The sequence below is a fragment of the Pinus tabuliformis genome, chromosome 7 (genome assembly GCF_031772625.1).
Source record: "Pinus tabuliformis cultivar Carrire ecotype Pingquan chromosome 7, CPIR1, whole genome shotgun sequence".
In the NCBI taxonomy this organism is placed as follows: Eukaryota; Viridiplantae; Streptophyta; class Pinopsida; order Pinales; family Pinaceae; genus Pinus; species Pinus tabuliformis.
In genome coordinates this window covers 913910213-913934118 of record NC_142293.1, presented here as the reverse complement: position 1 = coordinate 913934118, position 23906 = coordinate 913910213, and the positions used below count along the sequence as shown (strand labels likewise).

Here is a 23906-nt window from a genome sequence, read left to right as displayed (position 1 = left end):
TACTAATGTAATCAGAAATGCTACAACCTTTGTGATTTTGGGTCCAACTCCTTCAAAGAATGTGTCATGCATGGCAGATGGTATCTCTCTTCCTTGCATGACAATTAAAAGGCCCATGGGATCATTGCGATATTCTGTCAAGACCTATTTGAACATTTCAATCTTCTCAATGTCAGCTTGGTTTCTTGACTATATGCAGGCAAAAGATTGCTTAGAGAAGATTTGTTATATTGGAGGGATTTACGAAATCAAGAGCAAAATCAATGATAATTAACAAAACCTTCACCAAACTGAAAATTATCGCTCAAATAAATCTCTTTATGAAGACACTAATCAAACCCTTCTGCTTGTATTTCTGAACATCTATCTTTTTCTGTTTGTATAAAATTTTGAACAAATTTTCATGTGTTTTAACATTTTAAGGGTGGATTCCGATCACGTTTTAAATCTGGAAACGGATCCAAAAAAATTAAAAATGCTTGGAAACGTATCCAATTCCGAATCTGAAGTTTCTGATTTTTTGAAATGGCACAAAAACGTTTTTACAGCGTTTCGGACAAGGATTGTATCTATTTCCATTTCGGAAACGGGGATCCGCGTTTCCTGCAATTTCTTCAGGCGTTTCTGGTAACTTAGGTTACAACTTTAATGATCGATGATGATAAATGTTATATATTGAATTTTGAAAGCTTGAAACTTTAAGATTGATGAATCATGAGACTCGATATGTTGTATGTTAATAACTTGTGGACATGGTTGATGAAGATTATAACTTCAAGATGATTGATGTTATATGGTTCAATCCATTTTTTTAAATATATATATATATATATATTTTTGGTTTTGTTTTTGTTTTTTGTTTAATCTAATTCATCATTCTACATGCTTTTGCTGACATATATTCATCAAAATATATAAAAATATATATTATATAAAAATCCGCTCCTGATTCACTCCCGAACTGGGAGCTTTTGAAAATGTTGCTCCCTGCTCTTGCTTCTTCTCCTGTTCTCTCTCCTTGCTTCCGCTCCCACTTCTGCTCCCAAGCAACCTTAGTGTGAAGTGTGTGCTTATGCCTGAAAACCTTGTTTTTGTTTGTGAAAATTTCAACATGGTCACATACATAAACAAGTGAAAATCAAAACAATTTTTCTTAATCTCAACAAAAATGGGGGGTTAGATTTTGGTTAGCTGATTTGTTTAGATTGCATAGAGTGCACAACAAAGAGCATACACAGGTTGGGAATAAATACAATTGAAAGGTGAAACATTAATTTTGTAAAAGAAAATGAAATTACGTATTCAGACTGTATATCTTTGGATTCGACCAAAAAAGGACGTATCTTTGGCTAACAGAAACCATTTTGACTCTTGAGTCAAACAAAAAAGCATTTTTAACTGAAAGCAATGGTTTGGATGCCATATGGGTAAATTTGTTGTTACATGCCATGCCAGTGGTAAATTCCATTTGCATAAAATAGCGTGAGAAGAAAAATAGTTGTTGATTTAAATATCATATTAAATAAGATATACAACCAGATCTGATACGAAGCAATGTAAAATAGTATGGAAAATCCAGAGCTAAAATTCTATTAGTGACCAAAAGTAGTCTCTACAATTGTTTAGAAAATTCTATTTAAGATTATTTGGCACATAACTCTTGTTCTTTAGATTTTCGTTTGCAAAAAAATGCTTCAACCTAGGAAGAAAGAAGATAGTACAAATGAATCAAGTTTAGAATCTAAAAATTTGTACAATTAATATTATGTCATTGTAGACTGTAGCTTGGGGTATCCTTGAATTAGGTGCAATTCAGTTGGTATCTAATAAATATAATGTGAAATGTGCATCAAATATATAGTAAAAGGAACTACGATGATGAGAGAGCTTAGAGGCAGGCATAGATGATTTTGAAATATCCGCGATTGGTGGGGTTGTAATGATGCGTTTCATGTTTGATATTCCACATATTTGATAGCTGATAGATATATTGTGAAATATGCGTCAGAGATGAAGTGAAGGTAACTGATATGAAGAGAGAGCTCAAAGCCCTGCAGTGCCTTAAAATCATATACTAATAGCACATAATTTTTTCATGCTTAATTTCCTGAAAGTACTAAGTCTGGTCAAAATTCAAATTGACAACGTAATCTTCTTTAGGCAGAGGCATTTAATAGATAATTTTAAAATATCCTCCATAGGAGGGCTTGCAATATCACGTTTCATGTTTGACATTCTACTTTTTGTAATGTAATATTAAGAGCGTTTCTATGACATATTTCCTTTCTGAGTATATTTTTTTGAGTGTATCTGGTCTTGTAATGATGTGTTTATTGCAGGATTTAGCATTTGACTTGTCTCTTGCTGCATTACTTGGAGATAACATATACAACTTTGGAGAACTGTTGGCACATCCAATTGTAAGATATCATTATTTTCAACCTTTCAATTCTGCTTCTTGAATCATGGATATGCTTGGAAGGTTACTTTTTTAAGTTGTTCGAAAATGCTTGAACTGTTGCAAATTTCACTTGCTATCCTGCATTGTTTGGAGAATTTTGGACAAGAAAGTATGGCACATAGACTTTAATTTTGATTACAATGGAATGGAGTACAGGGGTGTGGTTTTCACCTCAGTGTCATATACTGGACAATTCTTTTGAATTGAATAAGAAAATATGACTGTTTTAATCAGAGACCCTTTAGTGGGATGGGCTCTTATATGTAATAAATTATGTGCATTCAGAAGGGGAGAGAGATCATATTATTTGGTATGAAAGTAAGATACAAAAATCATGTGTCTCATGAGAGATAAGTGAGATCATATTATTTGTTTTGAAAGTAAGATACAAAAATCATGTATCTCGTGAGAGATAAGCGAGATCATATTATTTGTTTTGAAAGTAAGATACAAAAAACATGTATCTCATGAGATATAAACTCCACATTCTTTACATCTGGACTCCAACAATCAGCTTTTGATTCTGCCACTAAGTGTGAGATAAATTTTCTAAAGTCAGCAACCGCCTGTCTGACAAATAATTATTCATTAGCCACGTTAGAGTCCAATGTTGGCTTAAAATTTCAGGTCAATGATCGCAAGGTCAACTACTGCGGATGGAGAATATTATCTGAATTCCAAAAATATGCTCTGACAACAAATCGTATCAGTTTGCAGGAGTCAACTACCAACCCTTGCGATCCTGCCTTAATCTCTAAAGAGTCATATCCTAAGTTTCTTCTTACCTGCAAAATCCATCTTTGTGGCCACATCCAACCTGCAAATCCACTAGTCAAATTGAATTGTTATGGGCGGCACTATCCCTGTTTTATGAAACTCTGCTGTTGGAGCAACGCACTATCCCTGTTTTATGAAACTCTGCTGTTGGAGAAATATGTTATTCAAATTCCATGTGTGCTTTCTTCCACTCATTTTTATCTTCTATCTCTTCATCAAATGGGGGTTGAAAATGATTAAACGAGCAAAACAACTAAACCAAAGAGTTTCTTCCTCTTCTTGCCCTTCCACTTGTTCCATAAGGCCATGGATGTTTTGTCCCTTTCACATCTTCAGGTATTCACTTTTCTGTATCAGGATTTCTCACTTCTTGAGAAGCATGTTCAATATAGCCCGCCTCCTTTGCAATCGGTAGATACTTATATAATGATGATTGTTTGGTATCCCCCACTTGGTCTCCTTGCAGCGAGTTAATTCTTCAGCTTCAAACCTACAACCAACATCCATTTTTGAGTATCATGTCCCTGTTTTATGAAACTCTGCTGTTGGAGCAACATGTTATTCAAATTCCATGTGTGCTTTCTTCCACTCATTTTTATCTTCTATCTCTTCATCAAATGGGGGTTGAAAATGATTAAACCAGCAAAACAACTAAACCAGAGAGTTTCTTCCTCTTCTTGCCCTTCCACTTGTTCCATAGGGCCATGGATGTTTTGCCCCTTTCACATCTTCAGGTATTCACTTTTCTGTATCAGGATTTCTCACTTCTTGAGAAGCATGTTCAATATAGCCCACCTCCTTTGCAATCTGTAGATACTTATATAATGATGATTGTTTGGTATCCCCCACTTGGTCTCCTTGCAACAAGTTAATTCTTCAGCTTCAAACCTACAACCGACTTCCATTTTTGAGTATCATGTAATCTGATTGAGTTCTGATTTCTCATCTATTCTCACATTTTGCTCATATTTTGAATTTTGTACAATTATCTAATGGCCTATAATCTTTTGCTTGGTCATAGCTTTTACCACCTGAAAATGGAAAGTGCAGTTTACTTTTTGTCAGTGCTCCAAGAGTTCAAGACGTGTGAATTTTGACAGAGCTTGGTATTACCTTTTCTTTCACATGGTGGAAGGATGTTTGCAACTTGTAATTTTTCAATCTATGTGTTGCATACTTGGAGGCATGACGTACCATCCGAGTGTCCTGACACATTGCATGGGGCATATGACTCATTATCTAATGGGATTTTTGCATGGAATATAAAGCAATGAGGCATTTTTTAGAGAATGCCCCATTAGGTGATGACGCTTGGCATTTGGGACTCCTCTTATATGGTCAAAGGTGCATTCTTGGAGTGCCTTACTTAGATACTTCTAGAACAGCTTGCTTGTCATTAATACATGGATCTTTTTGATGATTGGCATTGTGGTGGACACTGTGATACATGGGGACTGTTTTCAAGGGTGAAAAAGCGATCTTTTGGACAAGTATTATCATCTTGCGAGGATTTTGGGTAGTTGTGATAATGTTCTTTGCATATAGAACCTAGTAAGTCCACTCTTGCACAAATATTAATGGTATACTCTCTCCTTGGGTTTTATTGATAGTTGAAGTATTATAAGCACAATCTCGTGGAGTTCCCTAGCTTAAGAGGTGACAAGTGGCATCCATGAATGATTCAAGAGGAGCCCTTATATCTAAAGGATAAGGGTGGTATTCTTTTACCATCTTGGAGGGATGGATTTTTCTCAGAAGGGCATCCTAGATCCAAGGGCTATCATAACAACCCTGGCTTATCATTTGTACACTCATCAAGGTCACCCCTGTTTTCATGGAATTTATTATTATTTTGGAGGAGTTGGTCTGTCATTTCACACGTTAGATTTGACCCTTGATACATGCACATTCCCTGAGGGCATGGTTATGTGGGGGCTAATTTATGATGGCAGTCTAGATAAGGCCACTCTTTGCACGCTTCTCTATGGCACACCTTATTTGGAGCTGTTTTTACTAAACTTTGATTTGGTCCAAGAATGAAATGGCCCTTTGCTCACTTGTGGCATCATTTAGGAAGAGGAGTGCTCCACATTTGAGGTTCTTTGTGCATGCATCTCTAAGTCGCACGACTCCAAGAAGCTTTGATAAGTCATCTAAGGAAGAGTGCTCATATGTTAGGAGAGGACAAGTGGCATGTTATTGACCATGTCAAGCATATTTGCACTCTTCAATGCCAATTTCCTAGAATTCTGGCCTTATTTTATTATTTTTGTGCTGGTGTTAGTTAGATGGAAACGCATAGAAGGATAATATTCTCATTTGCAAGTTGTTTTTTTCCATTATGGAGAAATGCCCTAGAATGTTGGGCTGGATGCTGGAATATTTTTGCAGATTTGGAGCTTTGTTCTGGGCATGTTGAGGGCTGTCATTAGGAACTGTAATCTTGCTGTTATGTGTCTTTTCCTTGCCAGAAGATATTTCTGCTATTATAGTTTTTGTCAGACAGCATGGGAGGGGCCAAAAAGAGTAACCTGTTTGTCACCCTAAGGCTTGATAATATCCAATCTGAAATGTGGAATGTATGGGTTTGAGATTATTTATTGGAAAATTATATTTTTACTTCATATATTCCTCAATGGAAATGCTACAGGTTAATTTTTGTTTTTTGTTTTTTTTGAGCTTTGTATGTTAGGCAAGTGTAAATTTCAAACCTGTTAAGGCTAGAAATACTGCTGTTTATGGTATGTTTGTTGGTTTAATATACTTCATAATCAAGTTTCCAAATCAAAGAATTGTTTTGGACTCTGTCCAATGGATAAGGCACTCGTCTACTTGCTTCCATCACCATATAATAATTTCAGACATTAAAGTTTTGACTAGGGAAATCCTCCTTGTTCTGGAAAAGAACCAACCAAAAGTTAGAAAGTGCTTATTGAGGTGATGGTGGATTTCGTAATTGCCATAGGCTTTGCTCTTTGTGATTGGACTTATCTTTGTGCATATATTGGAGGTAACAAGAGCAATGAACAAGCAATGACTTACATGTTAGCTTTTGGTTGCTTTGAAGTTGTTTTAACCTAGTTAGCATAGTACAACTCCATGGCATGATGTAACACCCTCGGTATGACTGTGTATATTTGGATATTATGATTATGCTAGTGAGCCATGATTTTGATGGCCCTGCATGCCTAGGTAGATAATGTTTTGAGGCTGGAGTGTGTGTGATTTTAGGTAGGTGAGCCTATGTGATAAAAGGTTGGCTAGCCTAGCAAATGTAATATATAATCACACCCATATTAATAAAAGACACCATTGTTGTTAATCAAGTCAGACTAGAGAGACAGGGGTTAGGACTTCATTGGTAGGAAAGGGGGCTAGGACCCCCTTAGTAGGAAAGGGGCCCTAGGTTTAGGCCTAGTGCTAATTCAAATATTAAAATTATCTTAAGGTCATGAACCATATGTTTTTATCCGAAGTTCACAAGGAGAGTTCTAGAGGTGCCACTTGTTACTTTGGGCATAGACATTGACCTTGCTATTGCTGCTTGGTGTGAGTGCACTTTTTAAAATATTAAAATAATCTGAAGGTCATGAACCACATGTTTTTATCCTTAGTTCACAAGGAGAGTTCTAGAGGTGCCGCTTGTCACTTTGGGCATAGACATTGACCTTGCTATTGCTGATTGGTGTGATTGAGTCCCTAGGTTTAGGCCTAGAGCCAATTCAAATATTAAAATAATCTTAAGGTCATGAACTATATGTTTTTATCCTAAGCTCACAAGGAGAGTTCTAGAGGTGCCACCTGTTACTTTGTGCATAGACATTGACTTTGCTATTGCTACTTGGTGTGAGTGCACTTTTTTCAAATATTAAAATAATCTTAAGGTCATGAACCACATGTTTTTATCCTTAGTTCACAAGGAGAGTTCTAGAGGTGCCACTTGTCACTTTGGGCATAGACATTGACCTTGCTATTGCTACTTAGTGTGAGTGCACTTTTCTTTGGGTTGCCTAAAGTTGCACTCTTGAACGGAGAAGTGTAGGGATCAAAATTCTTATGTTAGGCTTGGTCGCTAGATACAAGGATCTAAGAATTTTTGGGCTGGCTTGTGTTGGAGCCTTGGAAGGGTAGTGGCATATCTTGAGGGATTGCAGGTGTAGAGAAGGTAGTGCACTACCTTGGATTGTGCAAGTTGATTGGGGATGAAACACTATAGGTTGGAGTGCTTGTAGGGTTTGGTACCTTGGCTTGGAAGGGTAGTGGCATAGCTTAAGGGGTTGCAGGTGTAGAAAAGGCGGTGCACTACCTTGGAATGTGCAGGTTGATGGGGGATGAAACACTGTAGGTTGGAGTGCTTCTGGGGTTTGGTATGTTGGCTTTGACCATGTTTTGTGTTGATTGTGGACTACAAATGACTTTAGGAGGGCTTTTCCCTATTGGAGTCATAGTCTTACCTCGTGGGTGACGTACTGTTGAGAGTATTGGAGTAGTGAGGTCTATGGTTGGGTGGAACGTTTGAGGTACTCACTAAGTTGATGCTTACCTTTAAAGATAAGTTTTCCAATTTGTTTTTTTATTGCTTTTGTGTTGCTTATTTTATATCTATGCTTGTTATGTTTTTGGTATATGTTTATTAGTTGTTAGAATCATAACTACATGTTTTTTCCAAGGAAAAAAACCGAGCTTTTCTATTATAAAAATAAAAGAGCTACAAACAGATGAGTTAACATCCAGCAGTTAGAGGACTGCCTGAAACATTCAGAATGTTGCCACATGGGCTCGCATCGTTAGTGAACTAACGTGCACAAAGAATAAGAAGGAGAAGAGAAAAGAGAACAAAAAAAAGGGAAAAAACCTGGCATCCGGCTCAGGTTTTTCGCCCCTTTTTCTTCTCAACCTTGCGCCACTCTCCCACAGTGGGCTCGGTCGAGACAATGACTAACTGGGCTGTTTCATTTTGTTGTCCTGTTTCTTTATCTGAGTCTGATGTATCTGAATGATGCCTCCCATGCTTTGATCCACGCTTGTCATCTGTTGCTGGGTCTCTGCCTGGAAAGAATGTGGCTGTAGTTCCTTGTTGACTGCTGTGTTTTCCTTTTGGGTCTCTAGGCCAACCTCCTCTATGTTTGTATCGCCCTCCTCTTCTTCTGTTTTTGCATCTTCTGATACTGTGGGAACTTTCTTTTCCTCGGTTTTCTTCTTTATGACATTGTCTATGTTCTGCCATCCTTTGTGCTTCCTTTGTTGTGGCTTGTTCTTGTTATGGCTTTTGCATGCATTGAACAAATGACCTGTTTGTTGACATCCCCTGCATCTGAATGCTGTGTTCTCATAGTCCAAAGATTGTTTCCATTGAGTATTGTTGAAGTTCAGAATGATGCTTTCTGGTAACCCCTGGCTGAGATCTACCTCGACGCAGATTCTAGCAAAGGTAAAGATCCCTTTTAGATGTCTCTCTGTATCTATCTTTAACATTCTTCCGAGAGTATTTCCTATGGCTGCTAAGGATGAAAAGTGCCAAAAATGCATCGGAAGATTATGTAGCCTTACCCATACCGGCATTTTTGATACCACCATGGAGTTTGGATCAAACTCCGGGAACCAGGGGGTAACGAATAATCCCGCACTGCCCCAGAACCATGGTCCTTCGGTAAGAGCTTTATCCTTATCTTCTTCGACTCGAAAGACTACTATGAAGAATCCTTTCGAGCATAGGTGAATCCGACAGTTTTTTGTCCATGTCATGTGTATCCATTGGAACAAAGCATCCGATCTAGGCCAGAAGCCGTTGAATCTACAAATGATTGCAGTTTTTTGTAGATCTGTGAAAATGCCCTTTACCTCTGGGATATCCAACAGAATGGAGGGGCTCTCTGGTGCTTCATCTACAATATACTGCCCTGGGGGTGTATTTACATTTGCATGTTCTTTCCCCTTTTGCGTTTCTGTCCCCTTTGCTGCATCTCTGTAGGATCCTGTAGGTTTTGATGTAGATCCCTTTGTTCCACCTCGCAGCCGGAGATTGAGAATAACAGTTGAATCTTTTGCAACCCTGTAATGCTGGAGGGTGTGTTGATCCTGCATGCATAACCCAGAAAATAATAGGTTTTGTGATGCAGCTGGAATGCCCAGTTTGACCTGTATCTCTTTTTTTAAGTCCAATACAGTCATCCATACCCAGATCTGCACACAAAAGTGCCTTCCTTCTGTTGATCTAATAAAGATTTGTTTCAGATCTGCTATGTCTGCCTTGTTCTGGTTCCTTGTTACTGGTTTGAGTTCTGGGTCTGGTTGGCTTTCAAATGACTTATGCCTAGATCTGGCCAGATCCAATCGTTCCTCCTCGTGTTTATAGTGAATGGCCCGTTCAGTTGAGCCGTTTCCCCGATCTGGGCATCTGAGAGGATTCTGGGGGCTTTGTATCATACGCCCAGAGGGCGCCTTGTAGATGGGCTTCTCGTGGCTAAACTTTCCGGCGGTCAAGATAGCCGCCTCCCTCTCCAGTACCCCCAAGAACAGGGTGACCAACCCTTTGGAGTACCGGCTCCCGCTTTCCGTCCCGGAGTAGATCTTTAACCAAAACCTTGGAAAACCGCCGTGTTGTGGATCGAAACCGCAGCAATCCCAGAAGGGGTTCCCCTTTTGCGCGGGCAAGGGTATCTGTCCAAGGTGAGCAGCCAACGGTGGAGGTCTCATCACTCCGAAAGAGAGTGAAGGGCGATAGATCTGGGAAATATATCCCCAAACAGTGAAACGCATTGCCCCGATTCGCCCTTAGACAGGCAGATCGAGCCAAAGGAAGAGGAGAGATCTCGAGAAAAAAAAAGTGTTGGATCAAACCCTGCAGCTCCTCTTCGTTTATGGATCCGGGCCATTTCCTGCAAAAACGATCGCAAGCTATGAAGCCCACGTCTTGGTTCCAATCCGATCCTGCATCCAATAAACCAGTGGGAGCATCGCCGGCGGCCACAAGACCTGCTGAAACCCTAACTTCGAATACGCCGGCCATTGTTTCCCTTCGATTGTTCATAACTACATGTTACATTACATGTAATTGCATTAGACGTGTGTATATGGAGGTTAATTATGGTATGAAGAATACATAAAGGGTTGGATTAGACTTGGTAGAGTGACCAAGAGGCATATGGGCTAGGACTTCATTGGTAGGAAATGGGGCTAGGACTCCATTAGTAGGAAATGGGACCTAGGTTTAGGCCTAGGGCTAATTGAAATATTAAAATAATCTTAAGGTGATGAACCATATGTTTTTATCCTAAGTTCACAAGGAGAGTTCTAGAGGTGCCACTTGTTACTTTGGGCATAGACATTGACCTTGCTATTGCTGCTTGGTGTGAGTGCACTTTTTAAAAATATTAAAAGGGTTAGATTGGACTATAGATGACTTTAGGAGGGATTTTCCCTATTGGAGTCATAGCCCTAGCTTGGAAGGGTAGTGGCATAACTTAAGGGATTGCAGGTGTAGAGAAGGCGGTGCACTACCTTGGAATGTGCAGGTTGATGGGGGATGAAACACTGTAGGTTGGTGTGCTTCTAGGGTTTGGTATGTTGGCTTTGAACATGTTTTGTGTTGATTGTGGACTACAAATGACTTTAGGAGGGATTTTCCCTATTGGAGTCATAGTCTTACCTCGTGGGTGATGCACTATTGAGAGTATTGGAGGAGTGAGGTCTATGGCTGGGTGGAACGTTTGAGGTATTCACTAAGTTGATGCTTACATTTAAAGATAAGTTTTCCAATTTATTTTTATATTGCTTTTGTGATGCTTATTTTATATATCTGCTTGTTATGTTTTTGGTATATGTTTATTAGTTGTTAGAATCCTAACTACATGTTACATTACATGTAATTGCATTAGACGTGTATATGGAGGTTAATTATGGTATGAAGAATACATAAAGGGTTGGATTGGACTTGGTAGAGTGACCAGGAGGCATATCCGATTTGTTATTAGAGAATTTAATCTTATGTTGTTGGTGCCTTGGTGGGCATGATTACACATGGCATTAGGGATAATTATGGATGGTTTAAAAAAAATTGAGTTTATGGTATTAGAGGTAGATTTCAACAATAATGCCCCTTAGCTGGGTTTCTATGGGGGTGTTACACATGAAGGGATTGTAGTATCCTAGCCCCTTTGTTTGTTTGTGACTTATATTTTTCTTTATATTTGAAGAGCTTAGATTGGGTTTGTGCTTTCTTTCGGATCGGTTCTAGGGAGGCACACTTCTTGATGTTTTTGCAGTTTGCCCGTGTATTTGACATATTTTTTGAGGATGCACTTGTTGAGAATGATGGATGTCACATTTGTAATAAGCACTTTGGAGGGTGTTAGGCACTTTGTGGTTGTGTTCCACGCCCTATGAGCTTGCAACCACCTTCCACATGGTTTGGGGAGTAATGCTTTTGATGGGGAGCCATTGATTAGAGAACACACTATCTTGGAGGAGGAGCCCTTGTTCATGTGGAGCCTTAGCTTGGAGGTTGCATCACCTTGGGGTTGGACAAACCTTAGTGTGACATGTGGACACCTTGCTTTGAGGGATTCCTGATTTGGGGCTTTATTATTAACTTAGCCTAGGGTTGCTTGTGTACTTATAATGTTTTATTGTTTTTCTTTTTAGCCCTAGTTTAGAAGTTTATATTATCGAAGTGCTAACAATGCTATAGAACGCTATTGCATAATACTGTGGTCAAATGTTTATGCTAGAGAGGTAGATCCTTGCATTCGAAGTATTGAATTTACATACTTTTGTTGGCAAGGTATTTGAGAGGTTCTTGTAGTGTGCTTTTAAAGAAAACACCTAGTAATCTTGTAACTTTGAAAAAGCATACAACTAGATGGAAAATATGGCAATTGGTAGCTTTTTCTTGGCCTACATCTGACAAAACAAAATTCTGGTTCTTGATTTCCAAGTCCTCAACCAATTGGTCCACTATGTCCACTTCTTTTAACACCCCTTTTGCTGTATTCATGAACATTCACGGGTTGGAGGTTCATGATTATTCATCTATGTGCATATTAACTTTTATGTTTGTTATCAGATTGCATTCAACTTTTAAAGTTGCAATTGGTTGCTTTTGTTGAAGGGTACCCATAATTGGTGCAAGTTGAGATAAATTGGGGTTCATTGTCATGCACATTTGTAATGATTGAAAATATGAAGGGTCAATTAAATTGGATCATTCCTTGTGAGAACATAGAATTCTCTTGACTTCTTGAGATCCATATAAAAGGCATCTAGATGAAAAATGCCAAATTGAGTCTAGATATATATCAAAGGATGGAACCAAGTAAACCAATATGCCCATAGAACCACAATGAAAACTCACTCAAGTACACGACAAGAACCCCTAAGTGCGAAACCAAGCCAACATAAGAGATAGAGGACCAATGCAAATACCCAAAAATAATTTTCTTACACTAGAGACTATTTCCTCCAGAAGATTCCAAGATTGATGAACTTTTCGACTCCAAAAGATTCCAAGATTGATGAACTTTTCGACTCTAGGGATTTTATCCCAAATTCCTACATGTCACATAATTGATTCCCATTGTTTGAATGTAATTGTTCAAAATGCTTATAAAATTTCTTCTTAGAAAAGTAGAGCCCCAACTTAGTTTGAATTGGAAATCTTTCTCCACCCCTTGCACTCAATAACAATAGCCCATCTAAACATCTACCTTAACAAAAATTCATTTGCCCAATACAATGTGCTAGTAGAAGGAGGACTACAGAGTCTTGTACCAGATGGAGATTGCTTGAACTATACTTGAATTTATTCTTCCTGCAAATCTTCATAAGATTGGTAATCGTGTTTGTGATTTTAACACCATCACACGATTTAGTGTATTGTGCCCCTTTCCAATTTCTATAGCTTTTCTTATGCCCCTCTTTGAGAAGTGGTTAGGTTGTGCTAATACTTGGGGTCTTCATGTGTCTTATCTGAGAATAGATCATGCATGCTTTTTAAAACTAAGGTGAATTGAAGTCTGACTTGAAGCTAACCAAAAATTGCTAATTTGAGAACAATAAAGTGGATATAATTGAAGGTGGAAAAATTGGAAATGTGCTTATATTGGCACATGCATGCTTTGCATGTTTGCTCTCCTATTTTACTGTGCTTCCCTTACACTTTGTTGGGCACCAGAATTAAGGCAAATTGTTGCCATACTATAGACCTTTAGTAAATACATCTTTGTTGTTATTGTTGTACTTTTTGGCTAAGTGCACCTTGGTACTATGGTGAACACTATTGGAGCCAATCAAGGTAAAAATTTATCACTCCCTCTTAGCAAGGCAAGTGTACTCCATAACATCCAATTTTCGGTCATCTCAAATTTCCTTTTTGGTAGTGGTTTGAATTTTATTTAGAGCCATTGTTTCCTTTTGAACCTTGTCTTAGAGTCAGATGTATTTGATGTAAGAGTTCTTGGAGTGGTCATGGAACACTGAATTCTCAATGTTGGATATTAATTGTCATAATAGACCATATTATGTTTCGACATCTCAGTTGTGATCTCTACCATCGACTTGTGAAAATGGCTTCACCTCATCCTTGTATTGAACTCAATTCCTTTGATTCTTGCGTCTTGTTGAACCATGTTAAAATTGGCAACTAGGGCTAAATTCCATCTTTGGACAACTCATTTGATGGAGATGATGATTGCATTGTATTCCTCTTTTTGAGAGGTCCAAGATTGATATAAAGATCATCTCATTCGGAGAAGCAAAAGTGTGATTTTGATTTTATGCCCACACATGTGCAAATCGTTCATGTCGGCATCATCATCATGTAGGCTCAAGAAGCCCAATGGATGTGTCTCTTCACCCACAACAAATTGTATAAATACAAGAGACCTCACACCTCATTTGGCATACTCATCACTCATATTCTTCTCTCTCTTCTTCTGATTGGTTCGTACAACATTGGGCAACTTCTCTCTCTCACACGTGGCAAGGAGGATGAGTTACTGTGCAGAATTGAAGACCGAAATTTTAGAGTTTTGGGACAGGTTTGACCTGTGTTGATCGAGGACTTGCTGACCTAGTTTGATTATGTTTTTGAGGTCAAAGGTTTGGTTTTTCTAGGCCGCATCTCCAGGCACAAAAACCAAGAAATTTTGGTTTGTTTGACCTCGTTGACTTCAAAGTTGACTGTTGTTTGACCGCAAAAAGATACAACAGTTTTCTCTCACCTTTGATTGAGTTTGACTGAGGAAGACCTAGTTGCTTTGAGGATGATCTGTTGTTGTTTTGACTAGTGTTAACTTTTTGGTTAGGGCTAAAGTTTGATTGTAGCATAAATTTACAAGGATGTTTTGACTTTGTATTGGGCAAGTCTTTTGTACTCTCTCTCTGTGCTAAAATTTTGATTTAATAATAAGAAGAATTGATCAAACGGTTTTCCCCACATTATGGTTTTTCCCTGGCATCTGCCAAATCTGTTGCTCACTTGTCTTGGTTTGTCTTCTGCATTTTGTTTTATGGTCTATCTGCTTTTACTATTAATGTGATTATTGTAATTGCTATTGGAAAGTGGAAATTGTTATTGGGCTACAAAAGAACATTGAAGTAAATTGCGCTAAGCATAGAACATACTATTGTTAACTAAACTTAACTTGGTATTAGAGCCCAGGTGAAGACAAAGCCCAAGCAAGAGCGAGAAAGGAAATCACTAAGGGAAGATGTTGGACAAGAATATTGGTCTAGCTTCAATGATGACTACATCATATTTCAAATTCGAGGACAAGCTAAGGACAAATCCGACTATCATGCATGGAAGATGACTTTGGATTTGACTTTGGAAGAGAATGATGCTATGGACTATGTAAAGGGAAGAATGGTGGAGCCTTATTAAAATGCACTTGCTATTGCAAAGACAAAGTACAAGAAAGGTGAGGTCAAAGCTAAGAAGATTATTGTAGACTCCATTCAGAAGCATTTGGTTGCCTAAATTTCTGATTTGGAAACATCTAAGGAGATGTACGACAAGTTGGTTGGGATGTTCAAAGTAAACGATGCAAATCAAGTCCTCTTTCTCAAGAGCAAGTTGAAAGACATCAAGATGGATAAGAGAGTCTATTAAATCCCGCTTTATGAGGATTACCAAAATCAGAGCCCAAGTGAAAACAAAGCCCAAGGAAGAGAGAGAAAAGAATCACTAAGGAAAGGTGTTGGACAAGAATATTTGTCTAGCTTCAATGATGACTACATCGTATTTCAAATATGAGGACAAGGTCAAGGACAAATTCGACTATCATGCATGGAAGATGACTTTGGAAGAGAATGATGCTATGGCCTATGTAAAGGGAAGAATGGTGGAGTCTCCTTCAAATGCACCTGCTGCTGCAAAAACAAAGTACAAGAAAGGTGAGTTCAAAGCTAAGAAAATATTGTAGACTCCATTCAAAGGCATTTGGTTGCCTATATTTCTGATTTGGAAACATCTAAGGAGATGTATGATAAGCTGGTTGGGTTGTTCAAGTAAACAATGCAAATCAAGTTTTCTTTCTCAAGAGCAAGTTGAAAATCATCAAGATGGATAGGAGAGTCTATTCAATCTTACTTCATGAGGATTACCAAAATCAAGAGTGGTCTTCTATCTATTGGAGAAGTTGTTGGTGACATGGAGCTCACTCTTATTGCACTTGGAGGCCTTACAAGAGCACGAGGTTTGTTTAACACCACCATCCTCAATAATGACATGTTAAAATTGGCAGCGAAGGCCAACTTCCACCTTAGAACAACTCATATGATGGAGATGATTATTGCATTGGATTCCTCTTTTCAAGAGGTGCAATTTTGATATAAAGGTCATCCCATTCTGACAAGCAAAAATGGGATTTTGAATTTATTCTTTCTTATGGTCAAATTGTCAAGGTCGACCTCAGTCAAATGTAGGCTCATGGAAGCCCAATGGATGTGTCTCCTCACGCTCAACGAATTGTATAAATAGGAGTGACCCTTCTCTCCTTTGGACATCACTCATCTTATCTCATCTTCTCTCTCCTCTCTTGATTGGTTAGTACATCTTGGAGGTTCTCTTCTTCGCACGTGTGGAAGGTAGATTTTTGGACTAGTTTTGGAGGCTGAAAATTTGAGGATTAGGGCATGTGTTGAACAACGTTGACTTGGAGTATTTGACTAGCGTTATTTTTGTTTTGGGGGCAAAATTTCAATTTCTGTAGACCACATTTGTTGGCACAAATTTTGAGGTGATTAGGGATTGTTTGACCAAGTTAACTATTGTGTTGACTTTTTTGCTTTGATTGCAGAATTGCAATAGACTTTGACTGGGTTGACAAAGTAGGTTTTGGGTTGACTTTGACTCCCTTGGCAAGCTATATTCTTCTACTATTGACCGAGTTAATTGGAGGATGTTTTGTGGCAACTTTGACCATTGTTGACTTTCTGGTTAGGGCTGCATTGATTGTTGATTTGGCAGATTTGTTTTGGGCATGTATTTCTGATATTTGTACTCTATCTCTCTTTGCTGAACTATTGAAGAATAATGAGAAGATTTTATTAAGGGGTTTCCCCACATAATTTCGAGGTGATTGGGGATTGTTTGACCAAGTTGACTATTGTGTTGACTTTTTTGCTTTGACTGCAGAATTGCAATAGACTTTGATTGGCTTGACCGAGTAGGTTTTGGGTTGACGTTGACTCCCATGGTAGGCTGTATTTTTCTGTTGTTGACTGGGTTGATTGGAGGATGTTTTGGGGCAACTTTGACAACTGATGCCTTTTTGGTTAGGGCTGCATTGATTGTTGATTTGAATGCTAATTTGGCATATTTGTTTTGGGCATGTATTTATGATATTTGTATTCTCTCTCTCTCTCTCTGTGCTGAACTATCAAAGAATAATAAGAAGATTTGATTAAAGGGTTTCCCCACATTGGGGTTTGTCCCTGGCATCTGCCACATCTTGTGTCCTCTTGTCTTGGCTTGTCTTCTGCATATGTTTTTATGTTCTATCTACATTTACTGTCAATGTGTATAAGTTAATGCGATTGCTACTAAAGATAACTGGAAATTGTCAATGGGTCGATAAGGAACATTGAATTTAATTTTGCTAAAGCATAAAACATACCATTGTTATCTAAAATTAACATGGTTTCAAAGCTCAGGTGAAGACAAAGCCCAAGCAAGAGTGAAGCAAAGCAATCACTAAGGGAAGCTGTTGGCCAAGGACTTGGAACTAGTCCCAATGACGACTACATCTTACTTCAAATCTGAGGACAAGCTTAAGGACAAATCTGACTATCATGCATGGAAGATGTCTCTAGATTTGACACTGGAAGAAAAGGATGCTATGGACTATGTCAAAGGAAGAGTAGTGGAGCCTCCTTTAAATGCATCCGCAGCTGCACAAACAAAGTACATGAAAGGTGAGGTTAAAGCTAAGAAAATTATTATTGATTCTATTCACAAGCCTTTGGTTGCCTATATTTCTGATTTGGAAACATCTAAGGAGATATGACAAGCTAGTTTGGATGTTCAAAGTAAATAATACAAATCAAGTTCTCTTTCTCAAGAACAAGTTGTAAGATATCAAAATGGTTAGAGGAGAATCCACCCAATCCTATTTCATGAGGATTACCGAGATCAAGAATGATCTCCTATCTATTGGAGAAGTCATTGGTGATAGGGAGCTTACTCGTATTGCACTTGGAGGCCTTACAAGAGAATGGGATGTGTTCAACACTACCATCAACAATGACATGATTCCGGGATTTGATGAATTGTTGGCCATATGCACTCAAGAAGAAATAAGGATGATGGAAAGAGACAAGCCCTCAAATGGAAACAATCTTACCGCCTTCTCCGCTCATTCTAAGATGAAGAACAATGCTAGTCTAAGGAATCAAGGACAAGGGTTCAAGTCGGGATTCAAAGAAGGAAGGAAAGGAAGGTGCTTCAATTGCAATAGGTTTGGCCACTTTGCTAGAAAGTGTCCTCATAAGAAGGATACTCCAAGAGATGATGATAGTAATAACAAAAATTCTAAGGGCAATGGCAATCAAAGGAATAACAGGTTCAATAAAAAAGGAAAAAGGAATGCTCCTGCTGCTTGAAAGTGGCCGTCCTCCCAAGAAGTCGAGAAATTCCAGGTATGAAGAAGTTAATGTTGTAAAGCAAAAAGAATTTTATTTTGTTTCTGCCCTCTCCACCCCCCTCTCCTCTGGATACATTGGATCATTGGTTGATTGATAGTGGTGCCTCAAGGCACTTCACTGGGTACAAGGAAGCCCTCTCAAACTTGGTTGAAAAGAAGACGAATATGGTGACTATACTTGGGGATACTGCCACTTATCTCGTGAAAGGAATTGGCACTGATTACTCTCCACTTAAATCAAGGTCAAAACCTCCACTTACAAGAAGTGCTATATGTACTTGAATGGTTCATGAGGCACAATACTTGCTAAGGTTTTGCAAATGGGGTAGCAAGCTAAGTGGGCTTGATTGTGGGTAAAACTCCACAGTTAAGCGCGCTTGAGCCAGAGGCGATCTGGGATGGTTGACCTCCCGGGAAGTCCTGGTTACCGGGTGCAAGCCCCGAAAGTGATGATTGACGCCATGTGATTCATTTCACTAGTTTCAATCCCACTTTTTCACCCCTGTGAGCATCACCCGATGCAATGAGTGCTAAGTGAACTATTCAAAAATCATGAGAAATTAGTCAGTTACGACTACCTCTCATGGAAATGGTCATACGTGAATGACTTACTTAACGCAGTTGAATCCCAAAAATGATATCTAATATATGTACTTGGTCTAAAAAAGAACTTGGTTTCTATTTCTACGATGGAAGACAAAAGTTTTAAGGTGACATTCATTGATGGAAAGCTTCATGTTTGGCAAAGGAACCCACGAGATGCATTTACTCTTGGATTCAGGGTTGAAGGTCTCTATTAGGTTGGAGGAAGTTCGTTGGTAGAAATGACTTGTGATACTTCTCTTCAATCCGAATTATGGCATTGAAGATTTGCTCACCTTCATTTCAAAGCCTTACCCGATGTTAAGGAAGATGGTCATAAGAATGCCCAAATTCAACTTAACTCATGAAGGTGTTTGTCAGGGATGTGAAGCTGGAAAACATACAAGGGGACCATTCCCCTCAAGTGAGACTCTCATTGATATTCTTCAACTGGTCCATTCTGATCTATCAGGTATGTTGCCCGTGACATCTTTGGGTGGATATTTGTATTATGCTATTTTTGTGGATGACTTCTCTCACAAAACATGGATCTATTTCTTAAACAAGGATGAAGTATTCAAATGGTTCTGTTCCTTCAAAGCCTTGGTCGAGAATCAAACATGGAAGAAGATTAAAATATTGAGGACTGATAATGGGATCGAATATGAGTCAAATGAATTCAAAGACTATTGTAGAGAAGCTGACATTAAGAGGGAGACTACTACCGCATATACTCCAGAACAAATGGTGTTGCTGAAAGGAAGAATTGTACTATCATAGAAGCTACCCATGCTATGTTTCATGATCAAGGTCTTCTGAAGTTCTTATGGGGAGAAGCTTGTATGTCCAAAACTGATGCCCACATCAAGCTTTGGACTTGAAGACACCAGAAGAACTTTTCACCAGTAAGAAACTTGATGTTTCTCATTTTAGAATTTTTGGTTGTCCCATATATTTTCATGTGCCGAAAGAGAAAAGAAACAAACTAGATGCATCTAGGAAGAAAGGAACATTTATGGGCTACAGTGGAACTTTGAAGGCATATAGAATCTATGTGCCTGGTCAAAGGGAAGTGGAATTAAGTTGTGATGTTAATTTCGATGAAGATTCTGCTCTTAGTAAGATCCAAGATTGTCTTATCCCTAGGAAGGACAATGATGATGTTGATGCAAAAAAATAGGATGAACCTTCGTCTGATGAACCGATGCTCGATGTTGAAGGTCCAGTGGATCCCATTGATCCACCTCCTAGTGAGTCCTCTACTTCAAGAAAAAGGCCTTTGTGGCTCAAAGATACTCTTGAAGATGCTGAGAAACATATTGCATCGAGGGGGACATTTTGTGAAAGCAAGAAGCTTAATAGGTACCAAGGGTACTTAGCTACCATGAGTACCATTGTATAATCTGAGCCTTGCACATTTGGAGATGTTGCGAAACAAGTTTGGAAGGATGCGATGAACAAGGAGTATGAGTCGATCATGAAGAATGATGTCTGGGATATGGTTCCTAGACCCAAGGACAAGTTAGTGGTCACTTCAAAATGGCTCTACAAGATCACATGGAGCTAATGGAAGTGCTGAAAAGTTCAAGGCCGGCGTTGTTGCTTGAGGCTTCTCTCAAAAGGAAGGAGTAGACTATGATGAAATATTTGCACCAATTGCCTGATATAGCACCAGCAGTTCGATCATAGCCATTTCCGCTTCGCAAGGATGGAGCCTACACCCAATGGATGTCAAAATTGCTTTCTTGTGTGGTTCACTTAAAGAGGAACTCTATGTGGAACAAATCGAGGGGTTCAAAATTCAAGATTGTGAGTCACATGTATGCAGGTTGAAGAAAGCCCTCTATGGGTTGAAGCAAGCCCTTAGGGCTTGGTATGAGAGGATCGATAACTATCTTATGAAGTTGGGATTTATAAGGAGCGATGCTGACCCGAACCTATACTTCAAGGTTGAAAAGGAAAAACCTCTCATTTTGGTCCTTTATGCGGATGATCTCTTTCTGACAGGTGATGACCCTCTCATTCATCAATGCAAGAGGGAGTTGGCTTTTGAGTTCGAGATGAAGGACCTAGGACTGATGCATTACTTCCTAGGGTTGGAGGTCTGACAAAAGTCAGGTGAGATTTTCCTTTCTCAAGGAAAATACATTGTGAAGCTACTTGAGAGTTGCGGAATGGTGGATGGCAAGTTCGTGACTACTCCTATGGAACTCAACTTTAAGAAGCTATGTGAAAGTGTTGCTAGGCTCGGATTGGTGAACCCTATTGAGTATCGTCAACTTATGGGGGCCTTGATGTTTTTAGTCAACTCTCATCCTGACATATGCTTCGCTGTGAACATGTTGAGTCAGTTTATGGTCGAGCCTCATCACATTCATTGGATTGATGCTAAGAATCTCTTGAGATATCTTCGGGGCACAATCCACTATGGACTAAGGAATTTGTGGCTTCATGGATATTCACATGCTGACTGGGCTGGCAGTGTGGTGGATTGTAAGAGCACGTTTGGGTGCTGCTTCTATTTGGGGTCTGCTTTTATATCTTGGATCAATAGGAAACAGAAATTGGTTGCTCTAAGCATCGCCTATGCCGAATACATTGTTGCGAGTATGGTCTGTTGTGAAGCAGTTTGGTTGAGGAAGCTCTTTAGTGAGCTATTTGAGCACGTTTTGGATGCCATCGTGATCTTCTGCGACAACTAGAGTAGGATTTGTCTATCAGAGAATCCCGTGTTCCACGACCACTCTAAGCACATTGATATCAAGTACCACTTTATCTGGGATATGGTACAACGGGGAATAGTTAGGCTCCAACACATCAGGACAAATGAGCAAATTGCAGACATTCTCGGAAAGCCTCTGGGGAAGGTCAAATTCTTAACCTTCTGAGAGAGACTTGGACTCGTGGAACAACCCTCTTATGAGGGTCCTGTATGATTTGGACATAGAGCTTTGGGAGCTCCTGGGGGCTTGGGGTACTTCTTGGAGCTAGCTATGAGCGACCATAGGGTGAGTGGTTCACATTCCCCTAGTGGGGCACTGGATGCAGGGTGAGTGGTTTAGCTTCTCCTGTGATACCCCATTATGGTTGACATGTGTGTAGGGTGAGTGGTTCACCTTTCCCTACTCGGACACATGCATGTAGGGTGAGTGGTTCAGCTTCCCCTATAATTGACATATGCATAGGATGAGTGGTTCACCTTCTCCTATGGCATATGAGCAGGATGAGTGGTTCACCTTCTCTTGTTGATGCCCCAACACACATCCTACCCAAGAGTCTAAGACTCATGGGAAATACTGCTCATCTGGCCAATGAGTTGGGAAAAGATGGTTAGGGGCCATAGCACTACTGATGGACGCATTGTGTACCGCTGTACTCCCTACGACTAGGATGCATATGTAATTATGCTTGCCTTATGACTTGAAACAAAGTGTTTCATGTACGACAAGTTAGGGTAAGGTATGAGGTACGAAGTCACTCACTACGTTCAACCCGGAAGTCGAGGTGCATAGTTGTGTCTCGCCCGACCTATAAGAAATACGAGTTCCTCCTAAAAGAGTGTATGCACACAAGGTAGGGGGGCAACAAGGGTTTAAATGCTTGCTTTCTTTTCCATTGGGGGGTAATTATGTATATAGAATCTAGGAGGCATGTATTTGGCGCTAATTGCTCCTACTCAACCTTTCCTATCCAACTGAACATAGCAAGAGTCAAAGTGAAGGAGTTGATAAGGTTAAGTCATCATCCCACGAAGCCACACCTTGACTTTGACTCCTCTATGATCCTATTCCAAACACGCCTTTACCCAATAGATCTTACCCTACCTTATGATTCTTGTTATGACGTATTAGATTTTGGTTTGGCTGAACCTTTATTATACGATTCATCCATTTGAACCCACTATGGCTAGGATGCACAAGTAGGCTCGACCATGAGGGAGAGGAATAGACTTACCTTTCTTTTCAAACTTGATCTTGGGATCAAGGACTGACTTTTGTTAGTGGAGAGTGGTATGATCTTATGACTCACTCTCGATCTCTTCTTTTTCATTATTACTTCATGGTTTAGCAGAGCAGAGTAGAGCAGAGCAGTACAGGGTAGTGTGACAAGGATGATATAGGATGACAGATTGGCATGATTGGCAGTTGGAATTCTCCCTAGTTAAGAGGGAGTGTTAAAATTGGCAACTAGGGCCAACTTCCACCTTAGGACAACTCATATGATGGAGATGATTATTGCGTTGGATTCCTCTTTTCGAGAGGTACAATTTGGATATAAATATCATCTTGTTCTGATAAATAAAAATGGGATTTTGAATTTGTTCTTTCTCATGGTTAAATTGTCAATGTTGGCCTCAGTCAAATGTAGGTTCAAGAAGCCCGATGGATGCATCTCTTCACCCTCAACAAGTTGCATAAATAGGAGTGACCCTTCTCTCATTGGGACATCACTCATCTCATCACATCATCTTCTCTCTTCTCTCTTGATTGGTTCGTACATCTTGGAGGCTCTCTTCTTCGCACATGTGAAAGGAAGGTAGATTTTTGGACTAGTTTTGGAGGACCAAAATTTTAGGATTAGGGCATGCATTGACCAGTGGTGACTTAGAGGATCAAGTTGGAGGAAGTCCTTTGGGAGCCATGTCTTGCGATACTTCTCTTCAATCTGAATTGTGGCACCAGAGATTCGCCCACCTTATGTATGCCTGATTTCAACATGAGAATTGTCAACAGGTATGAATGATTTCAACATGAGTCATGAAGGTGTTTGTTAAGGTGTGCAGCTGAGACACTTACAAGGGGACCATTCCCCTCGAGCGAAAGTCAAACTTCTGCCTCAGTCAAATGTAGGTTCAAGAAGCCCAATGGATGCATCTCTTCACCCTCAACAAGTTGCATAAATAGGAGTGACCCTTCTCTCATTGGGACATCACTCATCTCATC

At 39.4% G+C, this 23906-nt stretch overlaps 1 protein-coding gene across 1 annotated transcript in view; it reads left to right on the top strand.

Moving 5' to 3' along the window:
• LOC149250641 (26S proteasome non-ATPase regulatory subunit 13 homolog B-like) overlaps positions 1 to 23906 on the top strand; it is a 70459-nt gene that overhangs the window by 25679 nt on the left and 20874 nt on the right. Inside the window, exon 3 of the mRNA XM_089459157.1 lies at positions 2340 to 2420. Coding sequence (XP_089315283.1) covers positions 2340 to 2420 — 81 coding nt within the window. The remainder of the gene's footprint in view (positions 1 to 2339; positions 2421 to 23906) is intronic.